The sequence below is a fragment of the Lepisosteus oculatus genome, chromosome 12, assembly GCF_040954835.1.
Source record: "Lepisosteus oculatus isolate fLepOcu1 chromosome 12, fLepOcu1.hap2, whole genome shotgun sequence".
Classification (NCBI taxonomy): domain Eukaryota; kingdom Metazoa; phylum Chordata; class Actinopteri; order Semionotiformes; family Lepisosteidae; genus Lepisosteus; species Lepisosteus oculatus.
Genome location: NC_090707.1, coordinates 10,083,846 through 10,107,328, shown reverse-complemented (window position 1 = coordinate 10,107,328; position 23,483 = coordinate 10,083,846). Strand labels below are relative to the sequence as shown.

The window sequence follows — 23,483 nt, the reverse complement described above, 5'->3', positions numbered from 1 at the left end:
AAAACACACAATGTGACAGATGTGTCCACTCAGACACAATCACACAGCTTCTACTTCTAAATTAAGGGAAAAGATATGTAAAACTAAATGCAGGAAACCTTAACCTTCATGGCACAGAAAAGGATAGCATTTACATGACTGGTACCTTTTAGTTTTTACACATGAAGAAGAGACCATGCACTCAATGACAACAAAGTACCCATTAGTGAAGCTAACCTTTTACAAGAGTACTAATGGACTGGCTCCAATATTCCTGTCCGTTGTTTCATAGACAAGCCAAGAGCTCTATCTCTTTGTGTGATTTGCACAAACTGTGTCTAAAGCCAAATATCCTAGAATTTCATTTTTGTCCCATAATAACAGCTCTTCCCAGACTTTAACAAATAAATACAATTTTTTACAAATGAAAAAATAGGGTCATGTGAAAAATATAGCACAGTAATTTAACCCTCTGTGCCTACAGTACACACTATTTTTATCACAATCATAAGATTTCATAAGGAACCATAAGATCTCAGTTACATATATAGTACTCTGCTAAAAATGGCCTATCAGTAGTTTTCATTCTTTGACAGCAACCTCTTTTTGAATTAATTATATTTCCTTGAAAATGTAGACAGATACGAAATCCTCTTTTGCACACAATATTTGTTTTTTCAATTCAATGCTACTGAAAAAGGCAGCATGGTGGCACATCGCTGCCTGGTAGCGCTGGGACCCTGGCTTCAATTCCGGACCTGGGGTGCCATCTCTGTGGAATTTGTATGTTCTCCCCATGTTCTCATGGATTTTAGCCGGGTGATCCAGTTTCCTCCGACAGTCCAAAGATATACTGGTTAGTTAATTGGGTTCTGGGAAAACTGGCCCTAGTGTGTGTGTATCCCACCTAGCATCCATTGCTTGCCGGGATAGGCTCCGGCTCTCCCAGGGCCTAGGCTGGATAAATGTGGCAAACGGATGGAGGAATGGATGATACTGAGAGGCGAGAATGAGAGCTGACATCATTCCCTAATATTTTTTCCTTCAACTTAGAAAAAAAAACAAATAATATATACAAAGAAAATATATTAAATAAAGATATATACAGTACCTTCCAAAAAACCTGGTTTTGTAGAATTTCTAAAAGGGCCATCTTAAGGAGAATACAGTGAACAGAAGCTCACCTTCTGGGCTTCGGTGGGGAGATCATCACTGGAGGAGCTCATCACGGCCTCTGTAGGTGGTGCGTTCTTCTCCAGTGCATCTTGGTGCCGGGCTCTTCCCAGCAGTGATTCCTGGGCAAAGCTGCTCTTCTTGACCTCATCTTCATCAGAGGAGAGCCCCTTGTCGCTGATGTTCCCTGTCAGCTCCCCCAACTTCTTCCTCAGCTTCTCCTCCTCCAAATCCACTACTGACTGGCCTCCAGGCACAGCCACCAGCTGTGGGAACATAGCAGTGCCCTGGGTGAGGTGTTGTTCTTGTGCGTGCCGAATTGATTGCACTGTCATACAAGCAACGCTTGAGAGACCCAGTCGGACTTGCCATTATCAGTCAATAAAAACTGATTCTTGGTTGAGTTGCTGTCACGCCTTCTGCAGCCAGAGGGCGCTCCTTCTCTGTCCTGTCCCTAGTTTCCGGTCTGCTGTCCTTCCTGTCCCTCTCTTTCCCCTGGGCTATATATTTCCGGGTCTTGCACTCAGTCCTGGCTCAGCATTGACGTTCGGATGTCCTGAGACCCGCCTAGCACCAGGGCGCCCCACATCCGCTCCCTGAGGGCATAGGTTTCTATCCGGCATTCCTGAACTCTTTGCACTAATGAGCCCGGGCCTTTTTTCTGTCTCGCCGCTATGCATATGGGTCTTTTTCCGCTCTCCTGTTCCCCACGGTTAGTCCCTTTGGACGTCCGTGACAGTTGTGACAGTGAGTATACAGTAAGTCCTGCTCACTATCACGGTGCAAGACAGAAATGAATTTGGAAGAAGTTCTGTGAACTCCCATAGTGCAATACACTTTATCTAATCATCTTCAATCATGCTGGATGTGGACCAGTCTATCACATTGTATTAATACTTTAAAAGATTTTTTCTGATATTTCTTGACACCCTGCTTGCTAAAAAAAGTAAAACGCAATAAAGTGGTTAATCCAGTATGTGAGTTTTATGTGAATATGTGAAGACCTGTCACAATAATAAACATAAAAAGACAGTACTGTTCAGCACTTTTTTTGTCTTTTACTTTCTGGTAGTATCTTTTCTACCTTTCATGTTGCAACCAGACTTCAAAATGTTAAAAGAAAATGTTTTCTGAAAAATCAGACTTTACCACTGTCTTAAATATCTAATACATTTTATACACTTTAATATATATGAATTACATTTTTTCTAATCTGAACATTAAACAACAATCTTGGAATGGCCATATAGAATTCTACAGAGCTTTAAATAGACAGCTATAATATAAAAAGAGAAGAAACTCTGATAACGTCACTTTTAAAACTGTGCCATTTAAATTGTTATTTTTCTTATCATTAAATGTTGGTGCTCTCTGATGACTTATGGATAAATTGCGACTCATTTAATAAAATATTTTTCTAAATAACCACAGTAGGCACTCCAGTGAATCTTTGCGTAATTGTGAGACCATCAGGGGAATTCAGAAAAAAAAATGAATTTGTTTAAAATTGAAATCATGTCACAGATTCGAGTGGGTTCTGCTGGATGAAACCTGATTAAGTCTTGCATATAATACCAAAGCTAAATAAAAAAGACAATTATCGAGAGACTGCACAGTCCAAATGTTTGATATTCATTTCCATCTTAATTGAACTAGGTCATACTCTCCCAAATCCCTACCACTACCACCACTTCTAAACAGCTCATTTTCTGAAAGGTCCAGACCTTTAGATGAAAATTAGCTTTATACTCAAACAACAAAACACTTATAAAACTGATACATTATAAGCATTTCCTAAAGTGACTGTACTGACAATGAATTTACAATAGTCCAAGTCTCAAATCAAGAGCTCATTGGAAACAAAATGCAATTTTAAATAGTGACTAGTCAAAGACGCAGCCACTCTCCCCTTGAGAAATGTAGATGACTTGGCTGCCATTAGTAATTGAAGAAGATCAAGGATTTGTCTACAGAATGAGATGTTCTGCTTCAACAATCAGCAGACTAGTCCAGAGAGACCATGAAACCACATCTATGAGGGACAGAACATGTCATAGAAGGCAAAGAGTACCCAAACCAGCACAGGAAAACTGATAAGGGGGTATAAGTGTGATAATTGGGGAAGGAATCCCATTTAACACAAGAACGTCTTTACTGTTGAGTGAGGTCAACTTTCATCCATTCATCTAATTTCTAACTGCTGCATACAATTCACATTCACAGGGACCTTGACAGACAGTTGTGCAAGCAACAGGCACAAAGCATGATACTCTCTCTTGCACACTTTCTTTGTCAATAATAAATTATTTTTGGGAGGATATATCCATCTCTATTATGACAGCAAGCCTTAATTTTTTCTCACATCTAACGTATGCTTAAGGAAAGCCTATCCGCACAGGAAGAAGCCCAATTTCCAGTATATCTGTGTCTACCACTTTTCTGTGTATAATGCTAAATCAATGCTGCTCCAAATCCTGCTTTATCTAACAGTCTATATCCTGTCTTTTGTCTTTTGATGGTGATTGTCAGCCACCAAATAAATGTGAAACAGCACATGTGGGGTTTATCAGTTTTTGTAATGAACATTAGATGCCCTTATGCACCATAAATAGACTGAAGGTGTAACTACCATATGAGTGATTACGGTCCACTCTTGTGGCTATGTTAGAGAAAGCAACAAAGACCTTTAGTGATAAAGTAAGCCAATATCAATGAGCACAGGCAAATTGCTGTAATTGCTTTGCAGTTACACACAACTGTTAAATCTGCATTTAAGAGAATTAAAAAGGAAGATACTGTACTTAGTTCCATCAGTACTGATGGCCAGAAAGATGTTCTAATTTTCAAACAAGTCCTATTGTTAGGACTTAGAAATTTGTTAGAAATGTGTTGCATTTGTTTTTCCACCTCATGTGACATATCCCCTCTGTTACTTCACAATGTACTGTTGGTGACCATATTTATTGAGGGGAATGCTTTTTCCAATGAGGAGGATAATATTATTAGGGGTCCTGTATTGATAAGTTGCTCTTTATCTTTAAAAGGGACTCCTTTTATAAAATGCTTGTACCCAAGCTGGTTTCAGGTCTTTATATGGATAGTTGTCACTCAGATAATCATTTACCACTTGCTAGTCAGATCTACATTTCCATAGTCATACTGTATGATTCAGAGAGATGAACACCAAGGCAGAGTTAATACATGTGCTCTGAAGCACAATGCAACAGCCCATGGGTGGCACGGCACAAAATGAGTAGGACACGCTTTTACATTCACGCTACATTGTTTTCCATTTTCACAGTAATTAAAATGCAAACAATGTGGCCTGAATTGCCTCTTCCAATGTGCATATTTTAGAACCCTGTAGAAAAACTCAAGGGTTTTGTTTTAAACGGTCGAGCAGGCAGTCAAGCTATGAATTCATCAGAACTTACTTGTCTTCAAATTTACATTAGTTTCAATATAGATTTTTCATAAAGTACTACTTAAAGACAATCATCCTCATCCGTGTTTCTCCTCTATTATGGTACTTGAACTGAAACATTCAGGAGGCATCAAAATACAATAGTTATAATACTGTTCATTGTATGTTAAATGTGTGTTTAATGGAAGGAGGCTCTCTTACAGTCAGTATTTGCTGTTAAAGGTAAGACAATGTCAAATGTCAACATCTCAGTAAACAGATGACACTACAGCCTGACACAATGGTGTTCACAGTAATAGACACTCAAAGTAATATTTTTCATAGCTCTAAAATTCCTTTATCAATTACAGGAAACAATAAAAAATCCCAGTCAAATATGAAACCTTCAGGTGAATATTGAAATATTAACTGTGCACCCTTCCTTTTACCAGTGCTTTAAGATAGCTTTGTACTTCTGAAATATAAAGGCAAATTAAACATTTTTCTTTATATAAATACCTGGAGATGATCTCTGTATTTACCTGGTCAACTGGCAGTGTGATTTTCTGTTCCAGTCGGCTGAGCAGACTTTCAATAGCAGACATACGCTTGTTCAGCTCAGTGATCTAGACCCCAGGCCACCAAGAATAAACAAGAAAGAGAGAAATAGAGAACAGCAGACAAAAGACCCCAGACTGAAATATAGAAACAAGCCGCGGGAGAGAATGATATGCTTGCATTGCACCTTATCTGTTAATTTAAAATACTCAAAATTAAATATATAGAAAATATAGTTATAACAAAATCCAGGTATTATTAAAATTTTATGTTTATACTGCATGCTATTATTTAGTCTTATTAGGCCTTCCAGAATGCTGTTATTATTAGATGGTGGGATATTTGTGTTATATATATATATCTTTGTTAGAATATATATACCGTAACTATACCAACAAATTAAGCTTATATAAATCAGATCATTAATCATATTATCATATGTGTACTTCTATTTCAGCAGGTGCATAATTTGTTAATATAGAGAAGAATCCAGGAAAATGCTCCCTGTTCAAATGGACCTGATCTGTGTGCAAGTGCTGCTAAAGTAGAATCTAAGGACTGTGCAATACAACTGCTCCCTAATCACTGCTGTAGTGTTTCTCATTTTTTACCATACTAATATAACTCCAGAGGAAGACAACATATGGTGTCTTGATGTTTAGCTAATCAATTGTCATTTGTTTTCTGCATCAGTCTGTATTGATTTGATTCGGGTTTGGTCACATGTTGTGAAGGAGAGAAAGTGTCCCCGAGGGTCTTACACAGATATAAGTTGGGGACTAATAAAGACAGCTGCAGTTTAAATACTCAATTGGGAAATACCTCTAGGTCATATCTGTTGAAAAGCAAACAGACACACAGCTGCAGTGTGTGAGCTGAAGACTCAACAAATATAGTATAGGAGGCTTTACTCTGCCAGCATAGACACTGGAGATTAAATATAAGGGAGTCGAGAGATTTTTTTTCCCCTTTTGAATGTAGTAGTTATGGAAATTCTGAAAACAATAGTCCTGCATTACAAAAAGAAAAGTGTAAGTACTGTAAATAAATTGTCATGTTCAGTGTGGTTTAATATCACTGAACTAAAGTTTTGATGTACTGTATGTAACTAAAATGGAAAGAAAGAAAAGTTCATATCATAGTTCCTTCAGTTGTTCAGTATTCATTCCACAGAATGAATCAGCCATTCCCTGCACACCTTTGAAAGATTAAATAATCTAGTTTTTGCTGTTTTTCCATGGACAGGGCCTGTCTATTGCATGATACAGACACACATACAGTACTGTACATGTAGATACGGGGAAGCCTACAGTAATTACCCTGGGCAGTATTTTGTTGGACTGTGGGAAGAAACCAGAGCAGCTGGAGAAAACCCATAAGAGGAAAGCACAAGCTACCCACAGAAGGCACCCCAAACCACAAACAAACCCAGAACCCAAGAACTGCGAGACAAAAGCATGAACCTCCAAACCAAGGCGCTGCCCCCGCTGCTGTTGTTTTCAAAACTAAAGGGGCTTTTGGTTCCCCTTTAATGCCTGGTAATGAAAAATGCCACCTTCCTGTCTTAAAATCCATCTTTTATTCAGCATTGCCCACTATTTCTAATTCAGATAGCTCCAACCTGTTGAAAATGTATAATACCAGGAGCAGAATTATTGGTTGCTATACAAATAAAAATTGATTGAGAAGAATCTGGGCAAACTAACACATAAACAGTCACAATCCTGAATCCAACAAATAAGACCGGAGGGAAATGCAGTCTTCTTCTTTCATTAACACGTTGTCAAACTATAAAGTTCTATGTTCAAGTTTTGATTTCCTAGAAATATGAAATAGGCCTACATGTATTCCAGCTGTAAGGTGTGCTCCTTTCCTCACTCACCACTCTTACATGTAGAATTAATAAGACGTGTGGCCATGATTTTCAAAAATCAATTTTTTCTCATTAGGTACAGTGATATAAAAATATCATCATTATAGAGCTGTTACTGTACCTCCCAGACTACCCACAAATGTATTATACAATATAACTTTAAAATACACTGAAATTTCAGTTTTAATGGTTTATTTTTCTTTTGCGCAGATGAGCTCTTCAAGCCCTTGTAGTCTGTTTGTTTGTTAATAGCTAAATGATCCAACGATCTCATTCAACAACATGGCTGGTTAGCTAATTCAAGACTTCATGACCCTCTTTGTAAAAAGGTGCCTCTGTTCACATTTTCCACTTGCGTACTGTTTTAGTTTATTATTTGGTTAGTATTTAGTCTCTCACTTAGTGCACTCCTTTCACCATATGTTCTTATCTCCCTGCTCTGTACTGATTCTAGAGCCACAGCATTATTTGTAATGTGGTGATCAATTTTTTACACATTGTCCTAAATGTGTTTTTATTATTGCTTATTGTAGTTCTAACATAACTTCCCTTTATTAAAGTTCCGTTTTTAATGTATATCCTTAAAATACGTGAGACTTTTTATTGCATAAGACATTGTATAGAAGATATAAATGATGCCATCATATAAACTCCTTTTTCATAAATATCTTCTTCAAGACCAGCATTTCCTGTCTTATATTTATAGTATATGTATTTGCTACGTGCAAGTAACACTCTGCATTTGTATGCATTAAAGGTTATCTGCCAGGTGTTTTCTCTGTCTTGAATTCTGTCCTAAACCTTTTTGAATTTTCCATCTTTATCCCTTTGAGCCAAAAGGACTTAATGATCTTTTTAGTGTCAAGTAAACCTTGGGTGTGACAGAGTTAACTAGCCGTACTGGTAGTGACCGCCTGGCCAATTTACATTAATACTACCTTGGAGAGACATGCCACTTGTGTAGTGCAAAAGCCAATCAAAGTCAATGGCCATCCTTTATATGACAGTTCTCTTTGGAGAATAGCTCCAGTAGCGAATAATTAGGCAAAGCATTGATCAAACTGCAATTAGGAGAAAAATGCTGTCAGCTTGAATGGGATGACCCATGTTTCTTTTGCTTCCAAAAGACTGAACTGTTGATCCTAGATTACAAAAGAAATTGGTGGGTCTATCTCCCTCCCGTGCCTCGCTTTTTCAGTGTCTGCTCAAAGAGAAATGGGTGTTTTTCCTGTGATACTCCTGCTTTCTGCGTGCTGTTTCCAGCTGGACTCAAGAGAACACGGTGGCTGACGTTGCTATACCTGTGGGGCACCGTGATGCACGTTCTCCTGGGAGGAGGCGCGGCTTCGACGACGGGGTGGCAGGTGGCTCTGGTACAGGGGGAAGCGAGGTACAGCTTCGGGCTCATCCTCTGACGTGTCCATGTCAGCATAGTAGCGTGAGCGCTGGGCCCCATTGAAGGTGCCCGACGGACTGCCCTTGGGAGAGGAGCGCGTGCGGATCATTCGCTGCTCAGTGTAGTGGCCCTCGTCTGAGAAGCAGAGAGACAGTGAGGAAACCGAGAGCAAAAGTGAGGTCAACAGGGAGGGAGTAGGACAGGTAAGGAGAGAGAAAATGAAAAGCAGGAGAGGAAGAAGACAGAGATTGTGCGATGTACTACGGATCAGGAGCAGATAAAAAACATATTAAGGCATCGCCACTTCGCAGAGACTGCAGGAAGTGCTGAGCCGCGAGTGTGGATGTCCTGGCAAAAAATGCTAAAGAAAAATGTAAGCTAAAAATGAAAATATAAATTAAAAAAGCAAAAATGAAATGCTCTCTATGGTCCTCCAGACAAGCACTAATGTTTTCAAACAAAGACCTGAGTGAGAACCTAGTTTAGAAAAAAAGTATATGTGTTTTACACAAGTTACTGTGCAAATCTTAATACAGCTCAGATATGTTGGACCTCTTAAAGCACCTCAGAATGGATATGGTCGCTCCGGCCAAGAGATAAAATACCAGCTACCCAATTCATCCCCATAGGAGCTGTCCATCTTCAGTGAAACACTATTAAGTGACCAAGGCCATTAAAGACCACTTTCCTATGACATTCAGTTTTCTTAGGACAGTCTATACAATTTCATCCAAGCTAGAAGAGGATAAGGTTTGATTTGAAAAGAAAAGTATTATCCTCATTGTTTGAAAAGATAACATATTATCAATGTAATGATCTCATTCTTGAAATATATTTTAAAATTGATCTGTTTTTATGCTTTATTCTGCTCACCCAAAAAATATGATCCCATCAATCTGAAGAAAAAAAACATATATTTTATACTTCTGTTAAGGCAGACAAAAACCTCACCAAATTGCTTTATCCCTGCACAATGTAAAGAAATTGCAAACCTTGTACATGAACAGGATGCCTTTTTTCACCCAAAAATAAAATATTAACCGTAATGTCATCAATTTTCAAGAACAGACTCTAAAATATGTGTTCTAGCTACATGTTCAAAGACATAGGCTGACCGGTTAATGGAAGTGTAAGGTATGGAAACAATCTTTTAACTCTTTAGGAATTTCACCTCAGTCATGTACCTGCCACATTATGTAACACTGTGCAACTAGAGATGATGCCAACAAAAGGGTGTATTACATTTCTGAGAACCAAAACATTGTGAAATTAAGAATACTTTAATTTACAAATGGATTTTGCAATAACATTAGCAATTAAGGCAGTATTTGCATCCCTATGGGATAAGAAGCACTGTATAAATGAAGGGTATTATTATTATTATTATTATTATTATTGTTTGAATTATTATCATTATTAATGTTGTTATTGAACAGATGTTTGGGAGGAGGTCAAACTCTTATCTCACACTTTTGCTCTCCTTTGCATAAAAACTCTGGAAGTGCACTTCTATCCTAGAACCCCTCCCTCCACCCAACTTCACCTTTGCAGCTGCCTCCCTGGTTCATTCCTGAAAAATGAGAATGGCTGTGACAGTGCTATGATTTTCTCACCCAGGCAAGTTAACGCCCAAGTATTAAGTACAATATTTGCTGGATCATTCTTGCATTATTAAACTTTGTCTGAGCTCTGGAATTGTAAACTTGTTGGCACAAATACAACCCGAGAAAAGTCAATTACTGGGTTGCACCTGTTGTTTGGTGGTATCTCACCTGAGCGTGAGGACTTCTCCAGACTCTTCTTGCGAGAGTTGATGCGAAGGTGCAGCTCTGTGCTGAACTCCTGCTCAGGATCATCCCCTCGCTGACCCTGTTCCTCTAGAATCTGCTGGAAGACTGAGGCGATATCGGCCTCAGCAATCATTGACTCCCGCCGTGTCACCCCCTCCACCCCGCCGGAGTGCTACGAAAATGACAGGGGCCAACAAGGCCACGGTCACCCACAGACAACCAAAGCACACTACCTAGTACTACAAGTCACCAGCCACTGCTGTAAAGGTGGATGGATAACCAGCTATTGTGCTGGTCCATTTACTGCCATATTTTCCTCCTGTGTTTATCTGTGGCAGCACATTTGTCACATCATAGAATAGAACTGATAAACAACATGCCTCAAAAGGGCTATTCTGAGAGTAATATAATTTTGTGTTTCTCTGCAAGCAGATATTTGCAATAAATGTGTAAATGTGTAATTACCCTCTCTTGTTCTGATGTTAACAATGTTGGTCAAATTATGAAGAGTGTGTGGTGTTTGTGAGCGTACAGATCGCAAATGTAAACTTAACTGGGTCATACTGCTAAAGAAAAAGGCTATCCATACCTTTCAAAATCATTCCAATACTACCCAAGGAGCACAGGGTGTAACCTGAAAAGCCTTGTGTTAGGAGTGTCCAGAGCTAAAAAGTATCCAGCCTAAACTGTTTTCATTCAATGTGATTACACTATCACCTGTGCGCAATCTCTGCAATAAATTGCAGTTGTTATAGGTGTGCACTTTCACTTGTATAATTAGGGAATATTTATTCTTTTGTATCTGAGTTCAAAATGTTATAGTGTAGACTAAAGATTAACACCATGCATCTTGGTAATTGGTAACAAATGGCACAGCACTCAATGCCATAGACTGAGTGGGTTCTACTTAATACAAATATTTTAAAATGCAGTACCTTCTTTTGAACCCTCTCAAAATGCCATAGGGAATGGACATCTGTTGGAACTAATTAACCAATTAAAATTGTCCCTATACATGCCACTGACATCTATCTTCTGCTCCTCCATCTTAAGCCAGATAATAAACTGGTACATGCACCAATCAATGACACTCTCCTTTATGACTTTAAAATACCATGTTTGTTTAAGTAATTGGTGATTATGAGTGGAAAAAAATCAATGTCTTAGGACATACAAAAAGTGTACATGACACCTGAGGGGAAGAGGGCTGCATGACAAATTAGCAATCTGCCATGACATGAATAACAACTCTGGAAAACATGAAGAAAACAGAAATTCACATGACATTTTCGAGAATGTAAAACCTTATATCGTCTATGATAGCAAACAGATAAAATGAACAGATTGAGTCATGCTACAGCTTTCTGAAACTACATTTATCACCATGGCAATATCCATAAAGACCCTCTGCGTTTCAATAATGAAGGGATGATCTAACAAACAAAGACAAACACAAATCCTTATCATGTTTGACATTCAACATTAAAATGTTAAAAATCAACAAATTAACAAGACATTCCATCCTCTAATGTGTCACTTTACATCTTATGTATTTTATATGTGTAAAAAAACATTTACTGTACAGAAATGAACTACACTGGTATACAAAGACAAACAAACAAAGCACACTGTACTAAAGAAAAATCAGTAAAGCAGAGGCAAGCAGGATTGAGCACAGTCTTGATGAATACTAATTTAAAACAATATATTCAAAATAGAAAAACATGGGAAAGGCATTGTGATTCAATTATACACTGCAATTCAAAAGGTTAACTTTGTAAAGGAACGGCATGAATACTGTACGGTTCTCCCTAAAAACGAATACCCCTTATTGTTGTTCTGAATAATATGAATTTTTCAAGATGATACAATGTATTATCAAAGGATAAATGAGTTAATTCATCTATAACATATTGTATTAAGTGTATAATTCGTTAAGTTGCTATATACATAGAAAGCTAAGCATGTATTGATGAACTAAATCCAAAATGGTCTTACGAGATAGTGACTGTTCCTTTTTAAGTTAAGAAAACAGCAGCATTAAAAGTGCTCATTCTTGTACTGTATAATAGCTTGATTTTCTCACAATGTGACAAGTATTTGTTGGTCAAATCCTAATGTTAAACAATTGACACAAGAATTGCAAATCTTAGATTTGCAAAGGTTCTGCACTGATCAGCAAGAATCACTCAGAAGCTCTCCTACAGGACCCAAACTCAAAACTACAGTTCAGATTCAGATTTCAACAGAAATAACCCCAGAGTAAAAAATCCTGAAATCTACTTTGTTGTAGCCTTTGAAGTTAAAGAACACAAAGTGACAAATGTATGTTTTCACAAACATGATTATTCATATTTGTGAACCTTTGTATAACAAAACCAAGATCTTGTTGAACTACGCAAGCTTTTGAATTGTGAACATTTAAGTCCCAATACACATATGCAGGGCACCTGCCTTTTCCCGACTACTTAAAATTTCAAAGATTCTTTCCACCTTAAGCAGAAGTCTGTCTTTAATTTATCAATGCACGAAATGCGTAATTTTATATGGACTTCTCTTATTTCTTTCTAAGCCCACAGGATGGAGAAGATACAGTATGTGCCACATCCTCTCCAGAGTGAATCAGTTTGAAGAACTCACTGTTCAAGAGCTGTGTGAACACTGTTCGGAGGCTCTAATGAGAGAGAAAGATGGAGCCAAACACCCCAGTACCTGCAGAGATTGGCGTCGAGACTGAGTGGAGTACTCAGAGTCCAGATCAAAATCAAGAGGGTGAACCGAGAGGAGACGTTTGGTCTTTCGAATCTTAAAGGCATCGAAACACAAAGACAATCATTTGGAATCAAAAGAGAAAGCCTGCCTCATGAAAAGAAAATGATTGCTGAGTGATCAAACACTGTTGCTCAAGAGTCAAAGTAACTCTACCACATTAATTTTAAATTATAATTGATTTAAATTTTCAACAGTCCAAATGTTCAATTTAAATTAACTATAATACTTGGAAAACTATATCTAGAAAAGGTCATCTAAATGTGCCAAGCCTGAGTTTTTTTTGTAAACCTGGTGTCTTTGGGGTATTTTGTTTTAATTTAAGGAAATACATTCTGCTTTTTCTAGAACATTTCACTTGTATGGAACCCAGAGTGAATGAAGTGATGCTCTTGAGAATCAGGTTTGAACAGCTCTAAAATTGGAAGAGAATTTGTTAGAGTTAAGCCTCAAATTTGGCAGGTAAAGAAACCAGAAATTTAAGGAAAGGATTTTGCGTCAATCTTAACATTTAAGATTAATTTAACATTCAAGATATCCCTCACATAGTGAGTTGATCTGCATGGGACTTTGCACATTCAAAAATACAGAAAGTCAATTAAATTATTAAATAAATTAAACTAATAAAAGTTGGTTCTTTCCAATGATACTGTCCACTTTTCATGCTTCTGGACACTTCTATCTACACAACTTAAAAGATAATTAGAAATGTCGCTACTTAAGAATTCTTCAACAAACCTTTCACATGTTTAAAACATCGTCTATGATGTTTCTGGAGTGGATCTGTATTATACTACTGCAGATGGAATGCAATGTTTGTTTTCACAAAAGGTGTTATTGATGATATTTTAATAAAAAATGTTAGTCTCACATTTTTAGTCTCACAATCTCGCACGAGCGAAATAACACAAACTAAAGGAATAAGACTTCATCCTGGACAACGAAAGTGACATCTCTGAGAACTATGAGGGAACATCCAACCATGAAACATGCAAACAAAAAACAGCTATTATGGCAAAAGCATTAAGACAAACAATATAAAACAACAGAGAAATCATACATGTGCACAAGTACCCCTTCAGAAAACCAATGCTTACACATATGTACTCGCCAATGTTTTCAGACACTAATGCTGTAGAAATTGTGTATGCCTTAGAACTGCATTGCATTGGGTAAGATCAAGAATAACACAGAGAAAAGGTTTCTACTGCTTATTTGGTATATTATTTCGGATGTTAAAGTACACATAAATCTTTGTGTTAAATTAAAATGAATACATTTAAAAATTGTAACTATTTCTAAGAATTATTACTTTTATTGTTGTCTTGGTGAGAACTGTGATGAGAAAATATTGGCATGGCTGTGGAATTTTCATTTTACATCTTCTGCTTTCCATCACTCCAGGGATGAATTTCCTTCATCAGACTATTAAGATGACTAATGGATTCTATAGTGCCAGTTTAGCTGAATGGATAGTGTTTTTCATATTGGTCCACCTTGTACTTTTTCTGGCTTGCCTAAGTAACCCTCCAAATCTATTCAAAATAAAATAATGGGTGACTGTGTGGTTACTGTTGACAGCTCCTTCACATACACCCAAGGCTCAGATGTCTGTGAATAAGAGTTTGTTTTTACCAGTTTGTAGCGCTGTGCCTCTGAGGCATCAATGGTTCCTTCATCTTCTTCCCGTCCATCATAGACATCTGAGGAAACAGAGTGAGAATGGAACAGCACCTATTAAATACTGAAAGGTTACTTCATGTATTCTGTGCATTTGTGGTCTGTTTGGTAACAAATTCTTCGTGCAAATAAGTTACGCATGGAGGATAATGGGACAGAGCTCCTGCTGCAGTTGAACTCCTTTCCTGTGTCTGAACACTCACAGTCTTTCACTAATCATTCCATGCAATTCCGTCCTTATCTTCCCCAGTGGGCATCACAAAATATCCATCAGACATTTGGAAGCACGAACTGTGTGTTCAAGGAACTAGAAAGCCCATTTTAAGTAGAATTCTAATAAAGTGCTGAAGAATGTTTTATTAAGCCCTGCTGTGTGGAAAAGTACCACAGTTCTTTTTGCCACTCATTTACTGTACTAAACAACTGGAACACTTATTAAGAAAAATTATAAAGTCTTTTAAAATTCAGATTGTGAATAAGTGCTGTGTTACTGCTCATTGTTACTGCTCACCAGGTAATTCGACAGCAGCAATATTAATCAAACTGCAAACATACAGTATGTTCTGGGTTTTAGAGCCCTTTTCAGTTGTATTTTGTCACCAGCCTTTGTTACTGTTGCTGAGTGTTCTCAAAGGTGAAGTAAATATGGAGAGTAGGGGGTCAGAGCTTCTGCCCACAGGTTAGAGATCTGCAGTGTACCCTCTGTAAAACTCCTGCTCACTCAGGTCACAGGCATAGATACACAACACTGGTCTTGCAAACCTATTTATTTCACACTATCCCACGTTCTTAATGTTCTGCGAATTAGGGAAGAAATCCTCTAATGATACTCTCTACACGATAGTCATGCAAGTGGTACTTTAAGATGCATGGTACCTGTACTGCAAGTACTAATACCCTAGCTAGGGGCAAAACACAAGGGCTTTCATAATTATTCTGATTAAGAGTCATCTGATCTAATTGCAGGAGACCATGCCTGACGAATGCTTTGCACAGCTACAGGTGAACTGATACACACCTCAGAACATTAAGAAAACAGGAGTACTTTCAGCAAAAAAGTTTCCTCACAATGTCAGGTTTACAGTATATACATACATTTAAATATCTGTTAAAAGGTCTGGATTTACTGCACTTGAAAAAACAGCTTGAAGCTAGACCAGGCAAGGAAATATTTAGAATTCTTTCCAGACATTAACATTTACCTCTCTAAAAAATGTCAGTGTGCTTTTCTTTGCTTTGTGTCAAAATCATGCCAGCATTTATTTTCTTTTTAAGATTATCGGCTTAATTTTATCATTTTTTTTAAATTGTGTTCAATGTCTAATCAATAAATGTTTACATGAATTCTGAAACACTATACTACATCTGATATAAATTAGATTCAAAATATGTCCACTATGGTACAGTCCAATAAATTGAAAATTGATAAGCTCAGAGCAGTGCTCAGGGAGAGACTGGGCATAATAATGTTACAACAACAGAAGACAGCCTCAAGTGACTTGTTCCATACTCACTTCGTATATCAGGCATGCTGTATGTGTCATCATCACGGGGGCCTATGATGAGAAGCAGAAAAAATCAATAATTGTACCCATGAAAAATGAAGTGATCACTGCATAACAACTAAAGCCAAGTGTAGGTGAAGTATTCATACTATGCTAAAGACAAATGGTATTTTAATTATTTAAAAATAATTCCAAAGTTATCATACTGTACTTCTTCAAAATTAGAATGACTACATAACACTGACATCTGTTGGCATTAAAAGGTATTGTATTATAAACAAGGTAAAGGTAAAGGTTTGTAAAGCTATCTTTTATAAAAAACTTTTATTTTGTGAGATTTTGTGAGAGATCACAAAATAAACTTAGTGCTGTACAGTATGTTACTTTCTATAGCAGTACATACTGTATTTCAAGATAAACAGCACAATTACAGTGAGAGGAATTAAACTAAAGACTACAAGAATTCTGGTTAATACATCTGAGAAACCTAGGGGTAAATAACACTATTTGCATGTTAGCTTAACATCTATAATAATCTTAAAATTCTTTTTTAACTCCTTGTGATTATATATACAGTATAACCTACAAACAGGATTCCCAAAGTGTGGAAATATGTGACACAAAATGAAACAACAAACACAAATCACTCATCATATTCCTCCTTAAAACATCTGTACCTTTAGTTCCCTAGAGAAAACATAATATACATATCTGAATACAGCACTTGAACAAAAGGCAAGACCAAAGCAGCTATTTCTCTGGACTGTGGTGCCTCATGTTTAGAATCTGACGAGATAACCATCCATCCAAACACCTCAGAAAAAGGGAAAATGTCCAAATAACACCTTTTTTGCATTTTCAACCACTGAGTAAGATTTTACTTTCTCTTAAGTTTGTCACCAACAACCTTGTCCATTTATTAGACTAATAGAAAACAATTTAGCAACTTGAATTATTTTACATTAACAATGTAAAGCAGTCCTTTAATCTCACTATTTACTGTAACACATTTCTTTGTTTTAGTCTTTGAGCTAAGCTCATCTCTGATAAGTTTACTTTTGTTAAAATCCTATTTTATTATGGCACACACAGTATGACAGAAAAGTGAACAACAGAGATTTGATAATTCACTGTAAGACATTTTGCAACCAGCTGTGGGCTGGCCTGTGCCACTCAGATATACTGTAAGTACTGTGAGTTTAAGAAGCTTCTACAGTTAGGCTGAATATCATACATACCTATTTGATCAGAAGAGGCACTCTGATCACCATGTAGTCTCTTATACAGTGATCGCATTACCTTGGCACTGCCAAATCGCTTAAACCGAGATCTCACATGTTCATGATACCAGTCCAGTGTACCCATCTTCACAACTCTAGCAAAAAGTAGGAAGCAACAAAGAATGCTGAACAATCTGGATTTAATTCTCTCTTTGTAATCATGTTTGAGCATGTTTGAGTGTACACAATGGCTATATTAAATACAGAAACAGACAAAATGCATGAAACTATAAAAACCTGCAGTAAATTCCTTATGGAAAAATCACTCTGCCTTAAACTAATTATTTTTCAAGACGTCTCCTCTCCACCAGATGGCAGTAACTCAGCTTCTTTACACAATGTCTAGAAACAGAGATTTATTAGTCTTCCAGTTTGAGAAATTTTAAACATTCTTGTGTCCAGCAGCTGTATTTATTAGCTGCGCTGCATACTTCAGGCTTTCAGACCAAAATGTTACAAACAAATCTGGTACCACATTTTCAAAAGACATGTCATAAAGCCTTGTCCAGGCTCACCACAGTTTTGTAATGAAATCTCTGTCCACTGGGTGCTGAGTTACCAAACATTTTCCACATCTGTTTAACCTGGAATTGAATTTGAAATGTTTAAATGACTAGTAAATGAAACCCTAGAGCCACCAGGTCACCGTGTTCTTTTTCACAGCTGTATCATGGAATGTTCAACCCAAAGCAAACCTGGGAATAGAACAATCACAAAAAATTGTAAAAATAAAAAGTGAAGCTGCGAAATAGGCATATTTTTCCCATTACTCAGACAGGCAAGGCTCTTTTACTCATTCTGACAGCATATCGGATATGGATCCAAGCGATCAAGGCACTTGCCAGTCGTCGTATCCAATGCAAAGATGGATCACTCCATTACTTTGAATATTATTATTATTATTATTTGGTACCTGTCATTAGCCAAGGGAATCCTTCCATTATTGCTCTTTAGTTCTGATTAGTTCTGAATCTCTGACCCCTTTGTGAAACGCTATTAAATTGGCTTATATGAGTCCCCAGATAATATAAAAACAATCCCATTGTTAGTTCAAATATATATTGGTACTGACAGCTTGCAGTGTGACAAGCAGGGTTAACTGAAGCCTGAAGAAGACGAGACCTTATAAGCAGAAGAATTAGAGGCCCCATGTGACTGTGGTCCTGCTGCTGTGAGTCTGAACTATTAGTACCACGAGCACAGAGTGCAGATGTGTCTGGAGGCAGATGACCACAGGGGGAAACTGTACCTGGTGATTACAGAATGCACTCGATTTTCAATGTAAAACCATTTGTTAAACTAAACAGACTTTAAGTCTGGAAATCCAACTCAAAGTGCCTTGCTTCTTTAAAAGTCACTCGCAAGCAGGAAGATTATTTATATAATATACTGCATATATGAATTATAAGAATAATATGCTTATTATTAAATATTCATATAATAATTACATTATTCATATAATTCATATATAGCAACTGTATATCTTAAAATAAATATGAAACGTGAACTTGCTTTTTTCATAAGAAAGGGAAGAATCCCCCAGATGGATCTAGCAGAGAAAAGGGTCAAGAAACGAGATGAGCATGATTAGGCTGGCTTTGATATCGAGCACGTTCACCCACACTTAAGGCAGAGTTACGCTCTTCATGTCAGTAAGCGCTGCTGCTGGGATGACGTGGCTGGCTCACCTGGCCATACGGCAGGGGTCGCACACCCAGCCCTGCTCCCTCTTGTTGTAGCGACTGCAGGACTTGCAGGTGTAGAGGTTGCAGTCCAGGCACTGGCGCTTGCTGTTGACGAGGAACTTGAAGGGCTGCAGGCAGCGGATGCAGTGGGATTCTGTAAGGCTGGGCTGGGAACCCAGCAGCTCCCGCTTGGTGTCCTCCTTCTCGATCTTTGTCTTCAGCTCCCTGGAGAGCACAACAGGGGGCAGAGGTTAAAGGTTACAGACCACATGCAAGGTGCTGAAACTGCATGACCTTCAGAGTGCTTGCAAAGCTTGTTGGTGTAATGAAACAACTATATCAAGAAAATCATTTTGGATCGGTGACATTTTGTACTCACAGAAAACATACTATATATTTTTTTTAAAAGTAAGGTAAAAATGCTTAGGTGGAACAGTTTGTTGCGATTGCAGTACCTAGGACAGGTCAATAGTTTTTTGGCACAGTTTATGCTATTGACTATAGCCAAAAACTCCTACTTGACAGGAAATGGTTTCTTTCACTGGCTCAGCTTGCATAATGTCAACCACCAACAAAAATATGAAGTATAATCCAGTATGTCAAAGTATAAGTAAAAAAAAATTCACTTCAACACTTTCTACTGAATAAACAACCGTTTACCCAGCACTTCAACAAATGGTTGAAGTGTGTGTGTTGGCTGCAATGGAACAAGTAAAGGAGTCAGAGGTTACAAGAGTGATGCATGAATCCTTTCAACACCGAAAGAAGTCTGAACAGTTGAAACTTTGGATTTCTCCTTATTATTTTTCAGTGTGGAATCAACTTTTGCGTGTAACAGATTGCTACAGTACATACAGTACATATGCATATACTGAATTCTTAATCTAAATGATCCCAGATCCACTAGCCTTTTCTCTTCAACTTTACTTCTCTATTTGTTTAGAAGATATTAAAGGAATTACAGGACAGTGTGGGTCAGAGTGAATTAAAAAAGCTTGAGAAATATCTTATGATCAAAGTGTGGGTTGCAAATCTTTAAAAATAACAAATAAACAGACATTTGAAAAGAATGGACTATGTGAGCAGAAGCCTTTACTTCACTTTTCAGTGCATACAATTCACAACCGTGCTTTCTGCTCTCTCAGATCATGAACAGTTCGCTTTCATCTTCCTGTTTTGGTTGAAATGGGACCAATGAGGAAACAAGGTGGTTAACGATTACCATGGGATTCAAATTGTTTGCCAATGTATAATTGATTGAATGCCAAATAATGAATTTTCCCACTTCAGCAAAATCTCGACACCTGGATGGTAACATTGTTCATGAAAAACACTCATACAGAAGTTAGCGCACAAACTAATCAAACTGTTGTCATCTATCTAATGAAACAGTCATACGCCTCGCTAATTTAATTTGAACATTTTGTCACAATGAAATAAACTTTACTCTTTGATTGGAGACATGCAAGGTGTGAAAACAGGAAAACAGCAGATGCTATTTTGCTTAGCTCTGTAACTGCTAAAACACAATCTATTCTTTAGGCTATACAAGGAGATCCATGTCTGCTCTCTGTGCTTTTTAAATATCAACTAGCACTTGAACTGCTCAATCCAAACAGTTCCCATCTGGTTACAGCATAACACCATTAAAAGAGGAACACAACTCAGATTAGACACAATGCCAACAAAATCCATTGACAATAATATTGCAAAAAAAACATCAATGTAATTAACAGTAAAAAGAGATGATTAGTATTTGTCGAGTATATTAAGGATATGTTCTGTTATCTCATTTTCTAACTGCTTAGTCCTGGTGAGGGTCACGATGGTAAAACGCTGAGCAGGGCAAACAGGACTTCCCTTTACCCAGCAACAGTCTCCAGCTCCTTTTGGGGGATTCCCAATTGCTCCCAGAGCAGCTGACGTATATAATCCCTACAGAAAGTCCTGGGTGTGCTCTGTGGTCACTTCCAAGTGGGGTGTGCTTGGTGCACCTCCAGTGTGCCCCCTGGGTGCATCCCCACCAGATGCCCAAACCACTTCAACGTGCTCCTCTCAGTCCAGAGAAGCAGCGACTGTATTGCAAGGTCCCCCCTCGACTCTACTCCGAGTTGCTCAATGTCACAGAGATTAAGCCCAGCAGCCCTGGGGAAAAGGCTCATTTCCACCGCTTGTACCCCATTCTCGGCAGATGACATTCTTTCGGTCACGACCCAAAGCTTATGACCATACTGTTGGGTGTGAATCAGGATGTAGATCAACCGGAAAACACAAAGTTTAGTCTGACAACTCGGCTCCCACTTCACCACCAAAGTCTGGTACAGCATCCACATTACTGCCGCCACTGAACCAATCTGCTGGTCAATCTTGTTATCTTCTGTACCCTCACATGTGAACAAAACCCCAAGGTACTTAAACTCCTCCACTTGGGACAGCTGTTCCCCCTCTCACCTGGAGAGAAATAGCCACTCTTTTCCGGTGAGAAAAACATGACCTCAGACTTGGAGGTGATGAAATGTTCTTCTTTGAATCCCATTTCTATATAACACATCACACAATACTCAGTCTTGTGGGAACCTGGAACAAGTTACCCAGTCATACTATTGAGGCCTATACCCTGGCTTCTTTAAAGAAATGGTTGGATGAGATCCTTTCTAATGTTCCAATGACAGTTATAATTTTAAATTGCTTCAAAAGTGAATTGAGTTCAGAAAGAAAACTACATAAGTCAGCAACAATCTCTAACTTTGGAACAAGCTAACATATGCTAAGCCACATATTCAATGACAAAATTATACACATCCTTTTCAAGTAATAAGAAAATGTAATAACTGTGGCTAAATAATTCCAACTGATATTGCTCTGTAATAAATGAAACCCCCCAAAATTATGTATAATAAATCAGCAATGCTATAGAATATGCCACAGCTCTTTCTGTGGTGCAAAGTTTTTCAATGTTATTTTTTTAGAGAAATCAAAATTTCATGTGTTTTATAAACAGTGAATGGAATAAATGTATACAGTAACGGGAACTTCTGATCAAGCACTCAAACCAAAACTGAACCAATGCTGTGAACATGATCCAGCTCCCTTATTATACTACAATTTAAGGAACCAAATTGTACCTCTTGATTATAAAAGTTACCTGTTCAAGGTTCATTATGTACAGTATGTAGATTTTAAAGTTGGTTTACTTGAAACAGGAAAGGAAAACAGTTTTTGCCTTACAGTAATTTACTCAATATACTCAACATATGAATCTTTCAATTACATTAATTTTGCTTTTGGTTTTTATTTTATATGTTGTTTACTGTAAATTTGATTTCACTCATCAATTTCCAACCCATGCTGTCATTGTATCTCCTTATTATTGTTATTTTACAGAACATTTCCTTTTTAAATGTATTGCATTGTAGCAGTTTCCTGCTGTCTGTCCTGCACTGCTGGTCCCTCTAAAGTAGAAAACACAGCATCTCAACAACTGCAATACTTAGAATAAAAATAACTTATTTTGCCTTATCCTTTTCTGGAAAACAATACTGGCAAACCTTAATTCTATCAGCAATTTTATATGAGCTTTTTTATTTGTATATTTAGAAAATATTCATGGTGTAGTGATCAGGATTATTTAAATTGTTGACATAATATATTGTTTAACAATGCTGTTATAATTACTTTCGTAAACTGAATCTGGGGGCAACATTTTATTTGAAATTGAATGGTTTGCATTTAGTGATAAGAATATGAATATAAATGAAGGTATTCAAAAGTCTTAGATACAGTCAGTAGTTGTTAATCAGGTACAGTAAGTTATGAGGATCAACATTTTAGTCAAAGACAAAATTAATGTTTGCTAATATTATAGAAACTTAACTTGACTTTGTTCATAATACTGCATACTACACATCATGTGACAACAGAAAAGCTAATTAATCAATCTTCAATTCACACTGATCAGAGTTTTACAAAACCTGATCACAACAACTCAAGATATATACTGTATGCCCTTTATACAACAGCAATCTATATACTGTATGACCGTTAGATATGAAGTTTTATAGTAACTATTGAATGAGGTCTAATCAACTCAAGTGTTTCTCAGCATTAACTTTTGTGTTTCCCTCTACATGGCAACAGAGCTAAAAGGCTACTGTTTGTACTATAATATGCAGATCTATCCAAGTTCAATGTTTCTTAAAAACGGATACCAACCTTTTAAGTACAGGAGAATCATAGAATGTGTTTTTTTGCTTGCAGAATGAAAAATTGGAAGTGAAAGCACAACAATGCCACAATGTCAGGATACATCATACAAAGGATAATCACGTGTACTCAGGAGGTTTATCAATATTTTTACAGTTAATGCCATAAAAAGCCAAAATCCACAACAGT

General features: G+C 37.4%; 1 protein-coding gene across 9 annotated transcripts in view; it reads right to left on the bottom strand.

Moving 5' to 3' along the window:
* The window catches only part of LOC102692904 (melanophilin), a 46,487-nt gene that overhangs the window by 9,959 nt on the left and 13,045 nt on the right, over positions 1 to 23,483 (bottom strand). For 7 of the 9 annotated variants that reach the window (XM_015358782.2, XM_015358785.2, XM_069196352.1 and 4 more), the window contains exons 3-11: positions 19,095 to 19,316; positions 17,365 to 17,501; positions 16,136 to 16,177; positions 14,577 to 14,644; positions 12,885 to 12,977; positions 10,155 to 10,344; positions 8,288 to 8,517; positions 5,098 to 5,181; positions 1,164 to 1,418 (exon numbers count right to left, since the gene is read on the bottom strand). In XM_015358782.2, the coding sequence (XP_015214268.1) occupies positions 1,164 to 1,418; positions 5,098 to 5,181; positions 8,288 to 8,517; positions 10,155 to 10,344; positions 12,885 to 12,977; positions 14,577 to 14,644; positions 16,136 to 16,177; positions 17,365 to 17,501; positions 19,095 to 19,316 (1,321 nt within the window). The remainder of the gene's footprint in view (positions 1 to 1,163; positions 1,419 to 5,097; positions 5,182 to 8,287; positions 8,518 to 10,154; positions 10,345 to 12,884; positions 12,978 to 14,576; positions 14,645 to 16,135; positions 16,178 to 17,364; positions 17,502 to 19,094; positions 19,317 to 23,483) is intronic. The other 2 variants (XM_015358786.2, XM_015358787.2) reach the window with 2 other exon arrangements.